The following is a 19,854-nucleotide window of genomic DNA, read 5'->3' on the forward strand; positions in this document are numbered from 1 at the left end:
CCCCGCGCTCCCCGGCGGCCGGAGCGCCGCGCCGCCCCCCTCCAGGTGCCGCCCTAAGCACCAGCTTGGGTGCCTGGTGCCTGGAGCCGGCCCTGTGCCTCATGCTTTGGGGGGCCTTGTCAACACCAGCCCAGCAGAAGACTTTTGTGTGTGGCAGGAGAAGAGGCCAGTGGCCCAGCCACCAACCCAAGCAGATATACCCTAGCTGGTGGGGTAAGTAATGGCTACCTCATGCCTCTCTAGGGGGAGGGTAGGAGACCCCTGCTGCCACTCCTGAGGTGGAGAAGGGGTTCCATGCCACTAACTCAGCCTCTGTGAGAGACGAGGCCCCTGTTCCACTGCAACTCCGACTTGGATGGGTTCATAGCATAGGAGGGTGGGGTCACAACATGACGACTGAGCCACTGGGAGCTGTGTGCCTCAAGCCTTGGATTGCTTTAATCCAATTGTGTGAATCAGGCTCACATTATGGGCCCTGATTATACCTATGTAGGATGGATAACCGACTGGCCCATGTGCATCTCACTGTGCTTTTAATCCTTGCACAATGCTTAGATCCTATGGTGACAAACACTGTACGAAGGCAGATAGACAGACAGGATGGTTGGTCAGTGAGAGTTCCACTAATCAGGTGCTGGGGAGTAAGGTTTGACTGATTCTCCTTAGGAACATGGCTGGAGGCTCCAAAAAGATAATAATTTAAATTGTCTTGTGAGCAATGATGTGACTGCAACTGAGAAAAATAATCAATACCGGCCTATCTGCTGAACATGATACAAAGTGCACTCTTTCTTTCTTTCTTTCTTTCTTTCTTTCTTGAAAACTGCTAATTTAGAATTTTAACCCATTTTTTAAAACAACTGCAAACTGCATCGTTTTCTCTTTTGGGATAAAACTTTTTCCTACTATGATTCTATGGTTCCCGAAAGGCAATTTAAATGAAATAATATCCAGGTCGCACTCAGAAGCCCTTTGGACTGTGCACCAGCCATACGCTGCAGCCTCTCCTCCTCAGAATGCTCCCTGGATACCCTCCTGTTGCATTGTAATACCACCTCAGAACACCCACTGAGTTGTAGTGCATGCACTGTAGCACAGTGTATTTGGGATGGATGGGGGGCCTCGGAAGGCAGGACAGCTTCTGGATGGGGGGAGAAAAGGGCCTTAAGAGATCCCAGAGCTTTTTGTTTTGTGGGGAGGGCTGGGAAGGAGAGACCTGGGAAGATGCCACAGCTTTTGGTTACAAAGGGGTGGAGGTGGGGCTGATTTTACTATTCAATGAGGTACCTCATTGAGGTTATTTTCAGTAGGATCTCATTTCTGTAGTCTCTCACAGTTGTCCCCACTCTCTGCTTTTGGCCCTGACACACAAATCCCTTCAAATTTTTCCCCACTTATCCCCCTCATTACTCTCACCCTAAACCATGATTGGGGACAGTGTGGGTAATGGATTCTCTTTTTTCTCCCACCTCACCTGCACCAACATGGCACAAAGGAAAAGGCCTGGAAATTGGGCCAGAAGACATGCTAGTTGGATCATCCTCAGCTGGTGTAAATCAACATCCCTCTATTGACTTTGGTGTGGCTACATTGATTTACACCGAGATTCTGGTCCCATAAATCCAGAACCTCTGAACCTTTGGAAGTTTGAAATCTGGATCTGAGGTTTATGGTTTGGGCCTATCGTTAGGTCTTACTAGACAGTAGCAGATCTCATAGTCACTGTTCTCCTGGAGGATTGTCCTGCAAACTGGAGTCTCCTCATGAATTGGGATCACACCTCAAGCTGTGTGTCCTGTGGGACACAAAAGCTACCTCAGGGAGGGGGCCAAGAAGAGGCCTCCAAAAAACCCAGATCTCTGGGAAGGGGAAGGAAAGGTCTCTGTAGAGCCCCAAACTGTCCGCTGCTGATATCCTTGAAGCTCCATGACATGATGGAAGAGAAGAAGCATCAACATACCCCCACATTTCTCTGTTGTGGCGCTTGGAAGAGGCCTCAAGATTGTGAGGAAGAAAAAGCCTAGGAATATCCCACACCTCCATGTTGTTGTAGGGAGGGACAGTGGCTCAGGAAATTCCCACAGCTGCAGTCCGTGAGCGGAGGGTAACACGGACCATAAAAACGCTATCACCGTGAGGTTTTTTTCTGCATGGTTGGCCATTATGGCAGATGTCTCCATTCCCTTGGGGTACACTCCATTCCTCCTCTGACTTAATAACCAAGCTGCACTGTGTATCCCCAGGGGAGACATTTTATCTGTTGAAGTTTTGTCTTTATTTTAAAAAATTCTGATCCCATTAAGTAATCTGTTCATGCAGCTATACCTTTGAAAAACAGTTGGAACTTGGAGCAGGACTCAGGCCTGTGCCAGATTTGCCCCATAGCATCAGCCTGCTCCCTCTCTGCACTGACAGGGGATGAGATTGGTGCAGAGGGGGCAAGGCAGGGGATACTGGGAGGGGGCAGTAGTAGAGGCTAAGCCTTACATCAGTCATTACACACCTCTCATTGCTGATATAAGCAGCAAAAGCATCTCTTGCAGTCCCACCATATTCTCCTCAATGGGGATTGCCTTGAGGGATCAGGAGATTTGCCAAGGGAGTGGGGGGCTGTTCCCTGGGTGAGCAGGGAAAGGTGCAGCTATGCTGCTCCATGGTACACAGTCCAAGTTCTGCTCTGTGTGCTGAGGGGGGTCATTGTAGGAACAGCTCACCCAGCACACACCGTAGGGTTTTCACGTCTCCATTTCTTTAAGGGTCACCAAAAATAATAATCAGAGCAGGGTGAGGTCCCCCCACCTCTGTTTTCTCCTCAGTGTGAGGCCCGCTGGGTGGGAAAACTCAGTGCCCCCAGAGCTTGGGCAGCCGGGAGAGTTGAGGTGACCCCCAAAGCTTTTGTGAAGGCCAGTGTGTCCGATTTGCTAACCCTGACTCGCCAGGGCTGTTTGGACCTGCCTTCAGCAGGGAGGCAGGCACGAAGGTGCTCAGAGCTTATCAAATGCTGCTGCCAAGTCAGCCAGCAGGGGCTGCTAGGCCCTTTCTCTCTCTCTCTGCACAGGAACAAGAGTTTTGGAAGCACATTGCCACATCACAGCATCGCTCCTTTCTAAGTCAGCACTCGAGCACTCCCCCATGTCTTTGCTTGTCACACAAAACCACAGTTCAAACTCCAGTCTCCCCTGTGAGAGAACACCAGGCCGCACTCGGCTGAGGTCTGGCGTCCTGGTAGAGTCTGTCTCCCATGGCAACAGTGCTTAAACTTCTCCCGCCATGGTGCCATTCTCAGGGCCTGGCTCAAGAATGCCAGGCTCTTCTGATCAGCCTCAGTTCCATTTTGCTAGAGCAATGCTTCTCTGGCATCCTGGCAAGAGAAACAGCTCTGGCGTGAGAGCTGTTGGAGTGGGCCAGAGCAGATGGTAAAAACAGAAGGGATAAGAAAATAAATATAAAAATGGTAGCATGAGGGGAAAAGTTGCCACATCAACATTCTGCTGCTTACATAATCTCTTCCTAAAGCCTGACAAACATTGCTTAGCACCTGGCAGGACATGGGGAAGGCTCCGCAGAACGTGCGAGATGGGCAGCCCCAGCTCTCAGAGCAGCATTCAGCAGAGAGCAGGTGGCTTGCACCCTCATATGCTGTGCTCAGCGCTTGCTGTCCTGGCTAAGTGTTTTCAGATGGATCTCTAAACGTTTGCCGCGAGGTTGTAAATATTTCACAGGACATTAAAAGCAGACTGTGCCATCTCTGCCCGCCTCCCACCCTCTCTCATTTTTCTTGTCTCACACTCTCTCCATCCCTTCTTTTATCCTCCTCCTTTTCACTTCTCTACATTGCTCTTACTTTTGAATTGATCCTTCCATTATTACTTGTTCAGCATCTACACTGTGCTCAGTGCTGTATGAGACCCCAAAAAAGACACAGGCCCCAAAGGGATTACAATATGAGTGCCTCTCCATCAGGAAAGCCATTTAGAATCATTCAACCCTTCCCTCCCACCCACGGATTCCTTCCTCCTCCCCCTCCCCATAGATTCCAAGGCCAGAAGGGGTCACTGTGGTCATATAGCCGGACTGCCTGTATAACACAGGCCAGAGAACTGCCCCAAAATAATTCCCAGAGCAGATCTTTTAGAAAAACATCCAAGCTTGATTTAAAAATTATCACTGATGAAGAAACCACCATGACCCTTGGTGAGTTGTTACAAGGTTAATTACTCACTGTCAAAAATATACACCTTATTTCCAATCTGAATTTGTCTAGCTTCAACTTCTAGCCATTGGATTGTGTTAGACCTTCCTCTGCTAGACTAAAGAGCCCATTGTTCACATTGTAGATACTTGTACTGTGATTAACTCCCCCTTAACCTTCTTTGTGTTAAACTAAACATATTGAGCTCTCTAAGTCTATCACTATAATGCAGATTTTCTAATCCTTTAATCATTTCATGGCTCTTTTCTGACCCCTCTCCAATTTATCAACTTCCTTCTTGAATTGTAGGCACCAGAACTGGACACAGTATTGCAACTGTGGTTGCACCAGTGCCAAATATAGAGGTCAAATCTCTCTACTTCTATTCAAGATTCCCATTGATGCATCCCAGAATTGCATTTGCTCTTTTGGCCACAGCGTCACCCAGAGCTCATGTTCAGCTGATTATGAACCGCACCCCCCAAATCTTTTTCAGAGTCACTGCTTCCCAGGATTGAGTCCCTAGGAATATCCTTGTTGTTCTGAAATTGGGGCTGTACCAAGTCACCAGTAGGGTCAGCAGCTAAGTCCATCTGGAGCTCTGCTTCCCACCCAAGTTGGCCATTCAAGCTGTACTATGCCTACCCTCTCCTGTCTCTCCTGGGAGTACAAATGGCACCAATGGAGTGACCCCAAACTTCCATCCATCCCTGTGAATTTGCTTGCATTGTAATTCATGTTCTTTTAATGGAAATCTATGCAATGGCAAAGATATCAAGCCGAAATGCTACGGAAGGGTTAAAAGTTCCTCAAGTCCTTCTTCTTCAGCAGCTGCAGTAGCAGCTGGAGAGTTAATTGCCCTAACATCCCAGAGGTTTCGCAGCAGATAGCCTCTCTTAGGGTATTGGCTTTCCAGGGAGTAATGGGTTCATGTCAGAGCTTTATTTATTATTTCTAAAGATCCATGGGACCACTCAGCACTCTAAGTCACAGCACGGACATGAACCAGGGAAAGCTCAGGCAGGCCCTGTGTGATCTTCCCTTTGCAACTTTGCCAATGCAACCATGTTTATTTCAGTCCTGGGCTAGCCCACAGCTCTGCAAATGCCCCTCAGTCACAAGCCAGAGGACCCCTGGCTATTCCAGACTTGGCCTGAAATAGTGATTGCAGTGGCGTTGGAACAATTAGTATAGTGGGGGTGCTGAGAGCCATTGAACTAAACTGTAAACCTTGTAAATGATGGAAACCACTTCAAGCCAGAGGGGTACAGCAGCACCTTCGGCACCCCTAGTTCTAACCCCCTGGAGTGATTGCCACTTGAACTAAGCTTTTGTGGCATACCCCAGTTTAGAGTGAGACACCAGCTGAGTCTACACTACAGCGGGGGTCCGACCTAAGATACGCAACTTCAGCTACGTGAATACCGTAGCTGAAGTTGCGTATTTTAGGTCGACTTACCTGGCTGTGAGGACGGGGGAAAGTCGACCGCTGCCGCGCTGCCGCCGACTCCGCTGCCGCCTCTGCCGCAGTGGATTTCCGGAGTCGACGGCAGAGCGATCAGGGATCGATTTTATCGCGTCTTCACTAGACGCGACAAGTCGATCCCAGAACATCGATTCCCTGCCGCCGGATGTGTAGATGTACCCACCAATAAACTCATTCACATGTGGCTCAAGCCAAAATTTGAATTCAGGTCTACAGCAGCAGAAGGTGAATGAACAATCCTGCTAGATCTGGGCCCAGCTATATCTTTGTGCCTGGAGTATGGTAATGAGATTTCGCCCTTTATTAGGGAGTCTGTATTACTTAGGCGTGGCTTTTCAATGGCAGAAATCTGGAGACTGCCCCCGGCCCAACCGTCATTATTTCATTATCACTAGAAACATACAATTAATACTTTGTGCTTTTTAATACCTTCCTTTGGGGGATCTCAAAGCCTCTGTGGGACAGGCAGCATTACCTCTGTTAGTAAAATGGGGAAACTGAGGCAGAGAGGTTGTGATTTGCCCAAGGTCACACGGAGTCAGTGGCAGGGCCGGAAACTGAATCCACATATCCTGACTCCCAGTCACTTGCTAACCATTAGGCAACATCCTCTCCTAGTTATCCTTGACCTTTGCAGCCTTGCTGCATATGATAGCTAGGGACACAATAGGCTCAGCACTGTGTTGTGTGTGAGTATAAACTACACACCCCAGCGCAAACTGTGCAGAGATGATGAAAGCCTCCACCAGAATGAGGTATGAGGGAGGGAGAAAGGCAAACAGATGGGGGAAGGGATCCCTAAAAATGTCAGGAGGGTTGGTGCGTGCTCTGTAAATGGTGTGGTCCACACAGACGGCAGATTGATATCCCTGAGGTAAGCCAATGTGCTTTCCAAAGCAGCATGCTAGCTACCGGCAGTGCAGTGACTGACTAAAAGGGAAGCAGAATCCTCACACAATCTTGGTCATTAGACCCGAATGGTGCCCCAAGACACCCAGGTTACCCTCTACCCTCCACACAGTGGGATCATTAGTGTCCACCTCTCCAGCCACAAGAGGCTGTCAGACAGGACTCCTGTATATCACCTCTTCCAAACAGCCACTGGCAGCAGCCCCCAGAGACCCACGCTGCAGTGTCAGCCATGAACTTGAACCCACAGCCTAGCTCAGAGGTGAGAGGGCAGGCTAACCGGACACACACACTGGGAAGCTCAGCCCTAGCTCAGAACTTTATTTCTTACCTTTGCCAGCCCTTCCCCTCTGGTGCAGCTATTAATGAATCCTGCGTGAAGGGAAAGCAGAGGTGAGGGCGGCTTTGTGCAGGGCGTGCCTGTTCTGGCTCAGGCAAAGGTAATTCATTATGTTAACTGTTTTGCTGAAGGACCTAAGCAATATTCCAGAGACATTCCTAGGAAGGTTTTAACTTCTCCAGAACGGGCTCATGGGAGTCCTCTTGTTAATAGTTTGCGCTGGGGATTGGTTTGCTATTAAGCTCAGAACGAGCCACAGATGTCCCCTAAGTCCCCTTTCAGACGCAGTTCATTGGAATCGATCCACCCATCAAAGAGGTTTGAGGAAGCAAAGCTATCAGTGGGATTGCGGTTAATTCTGGGGGAGAGAGATGAGCAGTAAAAGCGATAAAACTGATGGATGGCCTATGCAGATATTTTAACCCTTTCCCTCCTGGCGAAAGAGCCATGCAGCAAGGCAGGTTTTTGAAGGCAGAAGAGCTTGCTGGCATGCACCTGGATTTTGGCTGATCTCTGCCTGAGGTTTCTTTGGAGAGGTGTAGGCATGCAGTAGCGGGGGGGGGGGGGGGGGAGAAAGGAGTGACAGTTTAGGACTCTGTTAAAAAAGGAGAATCTGGCTGTCTTAAATGAAGAGCAGGGCAGACAGAAGCAAAGAGGGGAGGAGACTGAATGCTGGGTGTTAAGATTAGAAAGCCTCTCCCAGCAGGGAATGGAGCAAGAGCCTCCCACCAGGGGAAGATCACAGCTGCTCTAATCCCAGGCTTTCCCAGCAGAAGTTCCCATAGGAGCAATAGAATATGGGGAACTCAGGGACTTCACTCTCCACCTCCCCAGCAGGAGGTGCTGTTGGGAGTAGTAAAGTAGTGCGGCTTGCAGGGGAGCCCACAATTACTTCAGTCCCAGACTCTCTCAGGAGTCACTCTAAGAAGCTTCCGAAGTACTAGCTGTGGGAGAGATCGCTGCCATTCCAATTCCAGCAGAAGCAGCTGGAAAACGTAGTGCAAGACTGCTCTGTGGGAGAGCTCAGTCACAGCTCCCTAGCTCCAGCTTCTGCTCGCTGTATTGAATGGGATGGGGGCAGTGGCTGTGGGGTGGAGGAACTCTCAGCTGTTCCCTACAGACACAGTGCAATTCAACCTAAACCCATTGCTCTGGTTTCACAAACAAACAGAGTTCAGCAACATTCTGGCAACGGCAACCCCCACTTGAGAGGAGCCACCTCCCATGCATCAGTCACATTCCTCCGAAAAAATTCGGATGCAAAGCCTACACAAAGCAAAGGGGAGGAAAGGTAACGAAATCCCCCTGCTCCTACCAAAACACCCATCATGTATCCATTTCTCACTGAATAATCCCATCACCTTACTGGTGTAAGTCTTCTCCCCCTACCCTCCATCCCATCTGTGGTCCTTCCTCATCATGGTCATGCCATAGTCATATTGAGTCCCAGTGAGAGAGGCCTAGTTGAGTAAGACCCAGTGTGAAAAGAATCTCCAAAGTAATTTCTAAATGGGACGTAGACACAGAAGAAATTATTTTGATACTGAAAGCATTTCCCTGACAAAACCCGCTAAAGTCAATTGGAAAGAAGGACATCAGTCTGACGTGCAGGTCCCTGGAGCTCACTTGGGTTCTGCTCTATGAAAGCAGATCACAATAATGCCTGCGACGGGTTTGGCTTGGGTTTGTTTCTAGGGTTTCATTTGGCAGAGCCTTGAAGTAGGAGCCCAGGACTGAATGAACTTGAAGACCAAATTCCATTCTCTCCACAGGAGAAGGAGGTCTTCTCTAGGAGGACGCTGGGGTCCATTAGTGTAGGAAGAGAAGCCCACATTGGTCGATCTACAGGTCTATTGATAAAGCTATTATAGAAGGTCAGGATATAGGTCAAAGAGAGACCATCTTCCTATCTCGCCTCAGGAGAGCAAGGTGGGTTTCTCTCCCACCAGAAGATTGTTGCGGTTATAAAGAACCAGGGAAAAAACAACAGTAGGACTGAATTCCCCCTTTACGCCATGAATGATGTTTGATATTACTCTGGGAGTAAACTTTATAACTCATTTATGAAGCTATATAGTGAAGGAGAATAAAATCCTCACAGTGCAGACTGACCTCCAAGTCCAGGTCTCAGCCGATTGTCATACCCATCCAACAGCCGGTCCAGAATGCGTGTGAAGATGGTGATATTGTCCTTGCTGTCATCAACAATATCTGGACCGTGCTTCTGAGAAAGCCTGGGGAAAGAAGAGAGAGATAAAAAGGGAAATTGGACTAGAAATCCGCTCTTGATATGCCCTGAGCTCTTGTTTTAAACAAAGATGTTCATTCAGACATGGTCTGCCTCTGCAGGCTTGCGCTGCAGTATGTTTTATGTTTGTCCATAGGATAACGTGTGTAGGAGGCTGATTGCAAGAGACATCACACCTACTCCAGTCCCAGCCTCTTTTCCTTGTAGCCACTGCAGAGGCTGACTGCAGAGATCTTACCGCTACTTTACCCATTTAAAGTTGCTGTACGGGGGTGCTGGCAACTAAAGTGCTAGAATCTCCCATGAACCAGTCACGTGGGGAATGGTTTAGGAGTCCTGATTGGGAGAATCATCTTTCCCTGTTCCAGCATCTCCCACTCAACATCCTAATGGAGAAAGGTTTAGCAGGAGCTAAGGAGACATCACTGTTACTCCAGTCCCAGTTTCTCCCAGTAAGAGACATTTAGCAAAAGATGCAGAAGAACTCAGGGATAGAGAAGCTTACAGGCTCTCCACTTCAGGAGGGGCCATTGCAAAGAATTGGAGATCGGCAAACTACTTTGGATGTGAGGCACTGAACTGTCACTTAAAATCGGAAGTGAATTGTTTCTGAAGTTGGTTGAAATTTTCTCCACTTTGAATTGAATTTCATTCTCACCTGCCTATGTTTCCTGGCTATGATCAGAGCACAAATGCTGAAATACCATTTGTATGGAAAGTCTTTTTTCACAGTATTTTCTGGCCCAGGAGCAACCAGGAAAGTATCAACACACATGAACAAGCTTCACCTCACAAGATTTCCAATGCAATTTTGCAAACCTCAGGAGAGATTCAGATAAGCATCCAAATGTTGTAGTCTGAAAATCATGCCCGTGGATTGAATAGAGGTGCTGAGCACCCCAATTCTCATTGGAATCAATTAACTTCTGAAATTCAAGTCACAAACCACTAGATGCCCAACAGTGTAAGGGACAGTGTAATGTAATAATGCTGTGTATAAGGGCATTCCCAGTCATTCGAATCCCAGAAGGAGACATCAGTAGGAACTGTAAGTGGACAGACAATAGACTAAGTGAAGGAGAAAGCAAACAGAAAAAGCTAGAGAAATGCAGAAATTGCAGGAAACATCAAGTTCAGCTACAAGAAGTTGCAAGGAGACAGAAGGAAAGATTAAGAAGCCTGGGCATGCAGCATGATAGATAAAAAAAACACAGGAAGGTACAGAGATGAATGGGTGGTTTAGCAGATGAATTGCTAGAAGTGGTGCAGGAGTCTCCTCTGGTGGGGGTTGCAGTCCAGCGCTGACAAATCGATGCATTACTGCTAAACAGAGAAATAAATGACTTGGGAGCAGCAGCTTGATTAAGATGAGTGAACATGGCAAATGGGAGAGACACCAATGCTGGTAGTGGGGGATTGTAAATTATACAGGTGCATTTGCAGAGCAGCACCCCTGGAGCCACTGGAATGGGTATTAGGAGGCTGGTAGAGCAGCTTTGGCAGTATTCCTACCCCATGACTCTGCACATTTAGTTTGTTTTCTCCCTTTCCTTCCCTCTCTTTCTGATTCTTTTCTCTTTTACTCTTAATTTTTCTATTTTTCTTCATTCACTTAAGTGTTGTTTCTTGGGTGCTGCTGCATTAAGGTTGATTTGTAGAATGGGCAGCTTCCCTTTGTGGAGCAGAAAACAAGAGAGAACGTACATTCCCAAACTGCAGACTTCGATTTCGCTTCCTCCTTCCCCAACGTATTTCTTTTAGGAAGGTGCTAGTGGTGCTGCAGTGGCTAGGAGCTTCCGACATGCCTGTGCTGGACTCTGGCTTGTCAGATGGGTCGTGCATTCATCTCTCTGACAGTTTTGCTAAGCATGCTGGATGAAGCCACCACCAGCTTGGTATAATGATTACTAATCCCTTACCAGCACAGCTAGTTAGTGACAGGACAATCTCACAAGGTTCAGAGGAGCACCCCCAGAGGTCCATAGGCCTATATGAACTTCAGCCAAACTAGGCAGAGATCTTGGCTTAGGAAGCAACAAGATGGGGTCTGTAAGCTCATGAAAACAGGCTCTCATGAGAGACCTGTCATTTGCTGGAAATAGAAGAACAGCATCTTCTCAATATATTTTAGTACTTCTAGTCTGAAGCAGGAAATGCAGAGCCCGGGCAAAATGGAAGAATAATGGGGGGGAGGAATGGTGGCTAACATTTTCAAGACCAATTTTATAGCATGGGGTTTGGTTAAAGGGTCACACTTTATATTATAGATACACTTATAAATAGTTTATAAAGGGCCAATAAATGATAAATAATAGAGCTGGTCAGGAATTTTCCATCTAAATGCTTTTTTTTTGTTTTGTTTATTTTTTGTGCAAGTGGGGTTGACAGAAAATTCACTTTGTGCAAAATCTAAATTTTCCTGTGAAAAATTTTGATTTGACCAACATTTATTGATTTTGTGTCAGGAAAAATCAAAATGCAATATTTTGTGTAGGGTCAGGTTGACCTGAATCGACACATTTCAGTTTGTTGACCCCAACTGAAATGTTTCATTTCAGATTTGTTTGACATCAGTCTGTGTTTGCTTGTGCTGCTGCATACCTCGTGGAGTATTTGAGTGCCCCAGTTCTCCTCTTTGAGACAGGCTTCCTGGCTAGACTACATCTCCCATGATGCACCACAGTCTCCAGTCTTGTTGAGTTGACATGATGCATCATGGCAGTCACATGACCATGGAATATCAGAGATTTAGTCCAGCCCATAGAAGAGAATGGGACCTGAGGCACTTGAACTACAACTCCTATAAGGCACTGTGGCAGCTGAAAGAGATCTAGAGTAATGTCCATCCACGCCAAAATGAAATGTTTTGTTCTGGAAAGTCAAAAGGTTTTGTTTTTAATCAGAAATGTCAAAACAAAACATTTCATATAAGTATTTTTGGAGCTTTCCATTCTGTAAAAAAATTAATATATATTGACTTTTTGTATAGATTTGGTACAAAAACAATTTTTAAAATATTGATGGGACAGAAATCTGATTTTCAACTAGGTCTAATAAAGAGCCATTTTTAATAAGTGGGACTGTAATAGTGCAATTGGAATAATGTCCCACAGGTTGCTTAACCATGGGTTTTAACCATCTGTCCCACCTTCTGCTGATGTGCTTATAACCATCTAGAACTCATGAAATGTATATTTGTATCATGCTAACACAGCTATTAATAATTTATTATTGCTTTATAAGCTATTTAAAATGTAGCCTTAATAGAAAGTGTGACAGGAGAGCAGTTTAGTGCCACTAGTGCCTGGCAGAGGTTCACTAGTGATCGGCAAACTCATCTTGTCCAATTTTGAACCCAGTTTGCTTTGTTTGAGGTTTGATATTTTGACTCAGACTGGAACACTGTGGAGTTCACATCTCGCTTAGAAGACTATGTGAAAAAGCAGCTCAGCTGGGGAGATAAAAATTTCAAAGGAAAGAATCAGGAGCATCTCTATGTGGAACCATATTTGGGGCATCTGCTTGGTCCAGCATAGCTTTGGAGAGGGGCTCGTCTATCCTTAATATAAAGCAAAGGCTGCCCTTTGGCTAGAGAAAAACAATGGGACAAATTGATCCTTCTCCCGCCCTGACCAAGTGGGACTGGAGGGTGCAGAAATAATGAATGAAAGGAGAACTGACAGCAGATGAACAAGACCAACACGTGGCCAACAGAACGTGAGATGATGACATGCATGTGGGGGACAGAGATGGAGTTAGGACCCGAGAATATGCAACAAAGGGGCAATGGAGAGATCTGAAGGGATGCAGGCCAGTTCAGACAGTGCTATCAAGCCTGCAACCAGAAGGGCTGCAAGGTCAGGCAGGAATGCTGGCAGGATGTTTATGGCTCATGCCGTAGCAGTGAGTGGCGTGGAATACAAGCTGCTTCATGTTGACTGACAGCTTAGTGGGACTCCACATGTTTCCCCTTTTATTGTGGTCCTAGCTGAGGCAAATCACAGGTTTCCCATCATCTTGAAAAAGGAACCTCCAGGCGTTATTCCCTGGGCTCTAACTTCCTGCTCAAACCCACACACACCAGTTCTGGGCCCCATTTCCTGTTCCACCCACGCTGGCCCTATGGGGCTGAATGTTCCTCTTCTAGTTAGCATGACTCAGGTGTTTGGGATGGGGATGAAGATAGTTCACTGGACATTTGGCTTTACAGCCATGGAGGCCAAGTGTAGATTTCTCTGAATTGGTCTTGTTGGGCTGAAGAGGTCTGAAACGAGGGGAGGGCAAGAAGTATAAGAGTGTGGCATAATGGCAGGTAGATCAGCGGGACAAGCAGCTACGTAAGAAGAGGTGACAGACCGTAGGATAATGCCAGGTCAGAGTGAAAGGGAGGAAGATTTGGATCTATGATGTGGGACAAAAGAGCATGGGATAATACCATGTCTGTGTGGGTTGGAGGGGAATTGGGATCTGTAATGAGGCCCAAGACAAGGAGAGAGAGAGGACCAGAATGCAGAAAGGCTGCCTATAGATAGCAAGATTAACAAGCAGGGCCCCTTGCAGGCACAGCGCAGGCTGGCTTCCAATGTGGCTCCACAACTATCTACTATCTAAATAACTACTTTCAGCACAACGTAGAAGGACTTCATGACAAATGAATGCCCAGATTCCCAGGTTAGAGACAACAGAAGAACAAGCAGTTCACTTTCATCACCTTAATCTAAATTGCAGTGGCTCTTGCTGCCACCGTTATCACCAGGGGCCTGTCGGTGTTTCCTTTACAATGAAAACCCTTCCCTTTGTGCTGGGTTTATCTTGGGCAGGGAATGGAGATGGAATGAAAGTTCACATTGGGAGTTTACTGCTCCCTATGCACCAGTGACAGCTGTGATGAAAGCACTGAGGTAGTGCAGTTGGAGGAATAGCAACTCAGCAAGTGTTCTGGCTATTGCTCCGAAGCCCATTTACTGTGTCAAAGAACAAAACGAAGCCTTTCTTCGCAGCTTAGAGAGAAGGGGGGTTATTGACTCTCAGGAAGAGTCGAGCAGTTTTTAGAGGGAGATTTTCATGTGCAGTAAGGGAGAAGGAGCCATTTTAGCTTGCGGGTTTAACTGCAGCGAGAGTGTACATGTGTGTGCACAAGGGCACGTATGCGCATGTAGGCATGCGAGCACCTCTCTCTATGTTTACACAAGTGTGTGTGCACATGTAGGTATGCGCTTGTAAGAATGGGGCATGGATGTATAAGTGTGCATGGGGGTGTGCTTGAGTATGTGCAAAACAAATATGTATCAGTGCATGTGTACACTTGAGAATGTGTGACGAGACTGAGTATGCAGAAGTGAAGGCATGTGGCAGGTGTGCACAAGTGTGTGTGTGAGATAAGTGTGAATAAATGTGTCTGCATGCTTCGGTACACACACAAAATCATTAAATCTAGTGGGACCTTATTTCCCTATGCTGAATACGGGACACCTGGTAAAATTACTCGTATTAAAGCCAGTTCAATGGCAATCAGTCAGAACTATGCAGTACAAACGTTCAAATTAACATCAAGTTGACTGAGTCCCCGTTAAAAAGAAACATTGTATAGTTTTTTTGGATTCTTTTTATTTACCTTCTTATCTTTAAGGCTTTAGGGTTCAGACAGCGAGGGGTAACATACACACCCCTGCCTCCCCGCACACACACATGGGGAGAAGTGACACACACATACTCCCGTACACCTCTGTCACACAGAGGGGTGACCGACTAACCCAACCCTTTCTGCCTGGCACTCTCTGCCCTCCATGCCTGGCTGGGCCCCCAGGATGGACCTGCCTCTCCTAGTACCTGGCACTGCATCTTCCCGAGGCAACATGTGGATGGGGGGCATGCGGGATCACATGCCCCGTAGATTTCTGCCATGGTTCACACCAGAATATGGCCAGCAGCAGCCTTTCGGCACTGTGAGGAAGGGAAGGGACAGGAGCTGCTTCCAGCTGCAGGGGAGGAAGGGATGACCTGGCCAGTGTCTTTGTAGAGCTCATTCCCCCCCCCCCCCCCCCCCCCCCCCCGCTGGAAGCAACTTGTCCCTTCCTGCCTGCACAGTGTTGAAAGGCAGCTAACATCTCCAGGCTGCTGTTAGCCACCAACATAACCCAGCCGCCTCCTGTCCCCCGGCTACAGTACAGGCAGGAGAGAGTTAAGTACTAAGGATGCATTGTGCACCAGGGCCCAGGGAACCTGACTGCAGAGGCTTCAGCAAACCCAGCCAGAGAGATGGCTCAGCAGGGGAGGATGCCTGGGGACGGAGCAGCCCCACGCTCCCTGGGGGCAGGACTCAGGGCAGGGGAGAGGTGGGTGAAGAGGGTGCTAAGCCCCTGCCCCGGGGGTGCTGTGGAGCCTGCAGGTTTGGGGCATGAACAGGCTAGAAATCGCTTCCCCCCCCCCCCGTGTGCCACTCCAGAGCTTAGCTGAGGGGCGGAGAGGTTTCCTGTGCCAGTGCTGCATGGGCTTCGGCACATGCAGGGCTCGGCTCCTCCTGGGCAGCGTCCCAGGCCAGAGGGTCTTGGGCTTTCCTGGGGCGCCTGGGGAGGGGGGGGGGTGAGGAGAGACAGAAAATACGGGACAATTTGCCCGTTTTTAAGAAAAAGTCAGCACACCTTAAATACGGGACTGTCCCTTTAAAAACGGGACATCTGGTCACCCTAATTAAATCAAATATTGCTGCCAAAGATGGGTGCAGTATGTGTGTGTATATATATATCTCCATCTAAAGGGATTTTTACTTGGGGATCTCCTTATTCCTCACCACTGCCCACATAGACTGTGCTGTGCTGGGCCTTCCTCTGTTTAAAAGGAAATCATCCCTCCTGACTTTCTGACTGTCAACCACAAGGGGTCACTTGGGAGGCACAGCGGAGTGTTATGCTGCAATTGGGCTACATAATGATCTGATTACAGGTGGCCAATTATGGACAAATGGACTCTCCTTTTCTCTGTTCAGAACAATTTTATGAATGCAAGAAAGCAAGCGAGGTCAGGCAGTAGCATCCCAGATCATGGGCTCCTAGGCAAGTCCAGGAACCACTAACCAAGGCCAAGAACTCCATCCAAGATCAATGCATTTTTTTCATTGTCATTTACACTTGTAACAGTCAAACAGCTGAATCAATTCCGTTTTTCAAATTTTGTGAAATAAATAAATAAATAAATAAAAAGCCTGGAAGCAATCTGCCAAGTTTTAGCCCAGAGCGAATTGCTCATGGGCCAAGTTAGAAAATTGGTTTTTGTCATAAAAGTGCTGACATAACCTTAGCTATAGCAGCTTGAACAATGCTAATGTAATCTCAGTCACTCTCAGCTACAAGGGAGTGAATATTCCAAGGGTGGGGAGGGACTTGTTTTATGTTAAGCTAGAATATTGCATGCAGACAAGGAAAACAGAGACTTGTGCAGCAGCGAAATACTGCATATGAGATGGAGGATGGTGCAATCAGCATCCTGAAAAATACTGCAGAAGACTAAATGAAGCAGGTGCTAGAGAGGGGGACACGTGAACCCTATAGCAAGGTTTTGGCAAGGGTGCGGGGAGGGAAGTGGACACTCTTCTGGGTTTATACTGGAATGGTTTCAAGAAAATCCAGGGGTTGCCTTTTTCTAGGTTATATTGGAATACTCCACATGAAGAAAAGTGGGGGTTGGGGACCTTACACTGGAATACCCCAAGCAGAGCACACGGAGTCCTCAGTCACCAGTGTTATTAAAACCCCCAGGTTCTTGTCATCTTACCCAGCTACAGCAGGAAGAGCATACGCCATGAGTAGAATTCCAAGGCTAATGGTACAGAGAGGAACAGTTCCTGGGATGCTCAGCGCCATGTCCTCAAGATGCAGCAATGGAGAGTGGGAGAGTCTCTGAGACCTGCCAGGGTAGGGGGCGGGAGAGTGGAGCAGGGGACAAAGAAAAAGAAAAGAGATTTTACTCACTAGCATGAAAGCTTGTCACCGATTTCCCCAGAAGCTCACAGGTTTATCCACAGTCCCTTCACAGCCAGCCAGGGCTGGGCTTGGGGGTACAGTATAAATGCGGTTACAAGTCCCTTGAGTTTTGAGAAGACCCCAAATCAGTTCACGGCTGTGATGGACAGTGTTACCCCAGCTACCACTGACAGCACTAGCATTGCTGACAATTCCTGCCTCCCAGTTGCCTATAACTAAGCCAGCTCCTATGCGGAGCCACTAGCGAGAGCTTTGGCCACAGGAAGGTGCAGTTGAATAGCATGAGAGGCAGTGGGATCTAGTAGCCTACAAAAGCACCAGAGAAGGGGACAAAAATCTCAGCTCCCTTTGTGGCCTGGGCAAGTCACAGACAGGCATTTCCACACTTGGGTGCCTAAAATTGGTTACCCAAGTCCAGACGTGCTGAGTCCCTGCAGTACCCATTGAGGTCAGCACCTCTGACAATCAAGCCACTTAGATGCTAATGCTTCAGTACCAAGTTAGGTGTCTAACTTAAACCCAAGCTTGACAATTTGGGCCTTAACCTCTCAGTGCCTCAGTTTCTTCATCTGTGGAATACAGAGAAAAACGCTGACCTCGTTCACAGGGCAGCTGTGACTATTAGGGCAGTCAGTGTTTGCAAATACTCAGAGATAAATCTTAAACTCACCAGAATGCAGGCAAAGTCCCCTCACTCCTGGGGGGCTCACATCTCCCTCAATCCCTAAGTTTACTTGGACAACTGCCCCTTGCAAAACTCTAACCACTGGCAGCCAGGCAGGTACCCAAGCACAAGCAGCTTGGCTCCACTTCTGTAACAGGAACTCTAGAGGGGACAGGACCCAACTGAACCTTGCCCCACAAACATTCATTTGATATCCAGCAGCAGTAGCGGTCATTATTATTTGTACTGCAACGATATCCTTCATGTTATAGGCACGGTACAAAGATATAGCAATACAGAGTCCCTGCCCTGAACAGCTCACAAGCTAAGAAAACAAACAAGTAATTGAGGATGCGGTGGAGGGTACAGTAGACAATCAACCTTCTCCGCCCATCAACATCAGCACTTCCCAAATGGCCTTTGCCCTAGACATTAGCTGCTGGTTGATGTCTTGTAGGAATCATGGTAGAAGTGCATCTTGAAGAGGTGACATTGGAAGGGGAAATGATCAGCGTCCTTATGGATCGGACCGGGGAGCACTATCTGTGACTAAGATGCAGCATGAAAGGAAGCAAGATGGCAGCTTTGGGAGGAGCAGCAAACGGGGTGACGGCTGGTATCATTGGCAGGGGAGAGCGGCTATGAGTGGATAAGCAGGGTGGACAGAGTAGTGGAGAGCCAGTTTAGTTTGGGGCCTATGCCAAAGAAGTGTGGATGCCGGTTCCCAGTCTGATAAAGCAGACACCTGCTTATGGCAGTGGTGCACTAAGCTACCTGCAGGCTGACAGCAGAGAGCCAAGTCCGCATGGGTCTGGCTCTGTGGATGTGGGGAGAACTGAACTGAGGTGGGGGCTCGCTAGGAAGGACAGGAGGACAGCATTAGTATGACAAAGCAGGAGGAGATCCCTGAGCTGCATGCATGCTCCCCCAACCCGCTGCTGATCCCGCCTGCTTCTGAACAATACACTGAGTGGTACCAACTAAGCTCTGAAACAGAATGGGGAGGGCGCTATGTACAGCAGTCGATCCAGGTGGGGTATGCTCCCCTTCTCCCTGCTGGGGAATTCTTTGGAAACACCCAATACTCAGTGCAAGATGCTGCATTCCAAAGTCACTAACCATAAACTCTACAGAAACACGAGGCCCCCAACCAAAGTGATCTCTGACCGGGGTGTTTTACCAGAGAGGGGTGACTCCATCAGACTAAGGGAAATCTCCTTCCCCCCACCCCCCACCCCCGAACACTCCATTTAGTGGTAGAGATTTTGCACCCAGCTCCAAGAGCTTCCTCCACTAAGCACGTCGCTAACAGGGGCCTACATGACACAATAGGTTAACGCCGTTTTGGAGGCCAGAACTCACACCTGACCTGGCTTATGAGTGGAGTGAGAGCAGTGGTCTCAGTTTAGTCACTAATGGACATTTTTTCCTCTCTTACCACCAATATTAGTGACATTTGTGCGGTGGTTCCTGCCTGTTTAAATCAGAAATCTAGGGGTCTTATCAAAAGAGGAACTGTGCAATCAGAGCCTCATTTCCAGGTAATTTAATACTATTGTAGTGAACTGACAGGCCAGGCCTACATGGATACTCTCACAGGCTGGCTGCAAGTTGTTGGAGCACGTTCCTTTTGTGTCCAGATGTGACCAGTGCAATTCACATAAGAACATACATAAGAACGGCCATATTGGGTCAGAGCAAAGGTCCAACTAGCCCAGTATCCTGTCTTCCAACAGTGGCCAATACCAGATGCTTTAGAGGGAATGAACAGAACAGGTGATCATCAAGTGATTCATCCGTCACCCATTCCTAGCTTCTAGCAAACAGATGCTAGAGACACTTCAGAGAATGTTTTTGCATCCCTGCCCATCCTGGCTAATAGCCACTGATGGACCTATCCTCCATGAACTGATCTAGTTCTTTTTTGAACCCTGTTATAGTCTTGGCCTTCACAACATCCTCTGGCAAAGAGTTCCACAGGTTCATGTGCATTGTGTGAAGAAATACTTCCTTTTGTTTGTTTTAAACCTGCTACC

The 19,854-nt window shown here is 47.8% G+C and overlaps 1 protein-coding gene across 1 annotated transcript in view; it reads right to left on the reverse strand.

Moving 5' to 3' along the window:
* Positions 1-19,854, reverse strand: part of GABRA3 (gamma-aminobutyric acid type A receptor alpha3 subunit) — a 123,987-nt gene that overhangs the window by 90,185 nt on the left and 13,948 nt on the right. Inside the window, exons 2-3 of the mRNA XM_024197936.2 lie at positions 16,946-17,077; positions 9,040-9,161 (exon numbers count right to left, since the gene is read on the reverse strand). Of these exons, the coding sequence (XP_024053704.1) occupies positions 9,040-9,161; positions 16,946-17,034 (211 nt within the window). The 5' untranslated portion in view covers positions 17,035-17,077. The remainder of the gene's footprint in view (positions 1-9,039; positions 9,162-16,945; positions 17,078-19,854) is intronic.

This window comes from Terrapene carolina, unplaced genomic scaffold (assembly GCF_002925995.2).
Source record: "Terrapene carolina triunguis isolate 2854851 unplaced genomic scaffold, T_m_triunguis-2.0 Scaffold131, whole genome shotgun sequence".
Taxonomy (NCBI): Eukaryota; Metazoa; Chordata; order Testudines; family Emydidae; genus Terrapene; species Terrapene triunguis.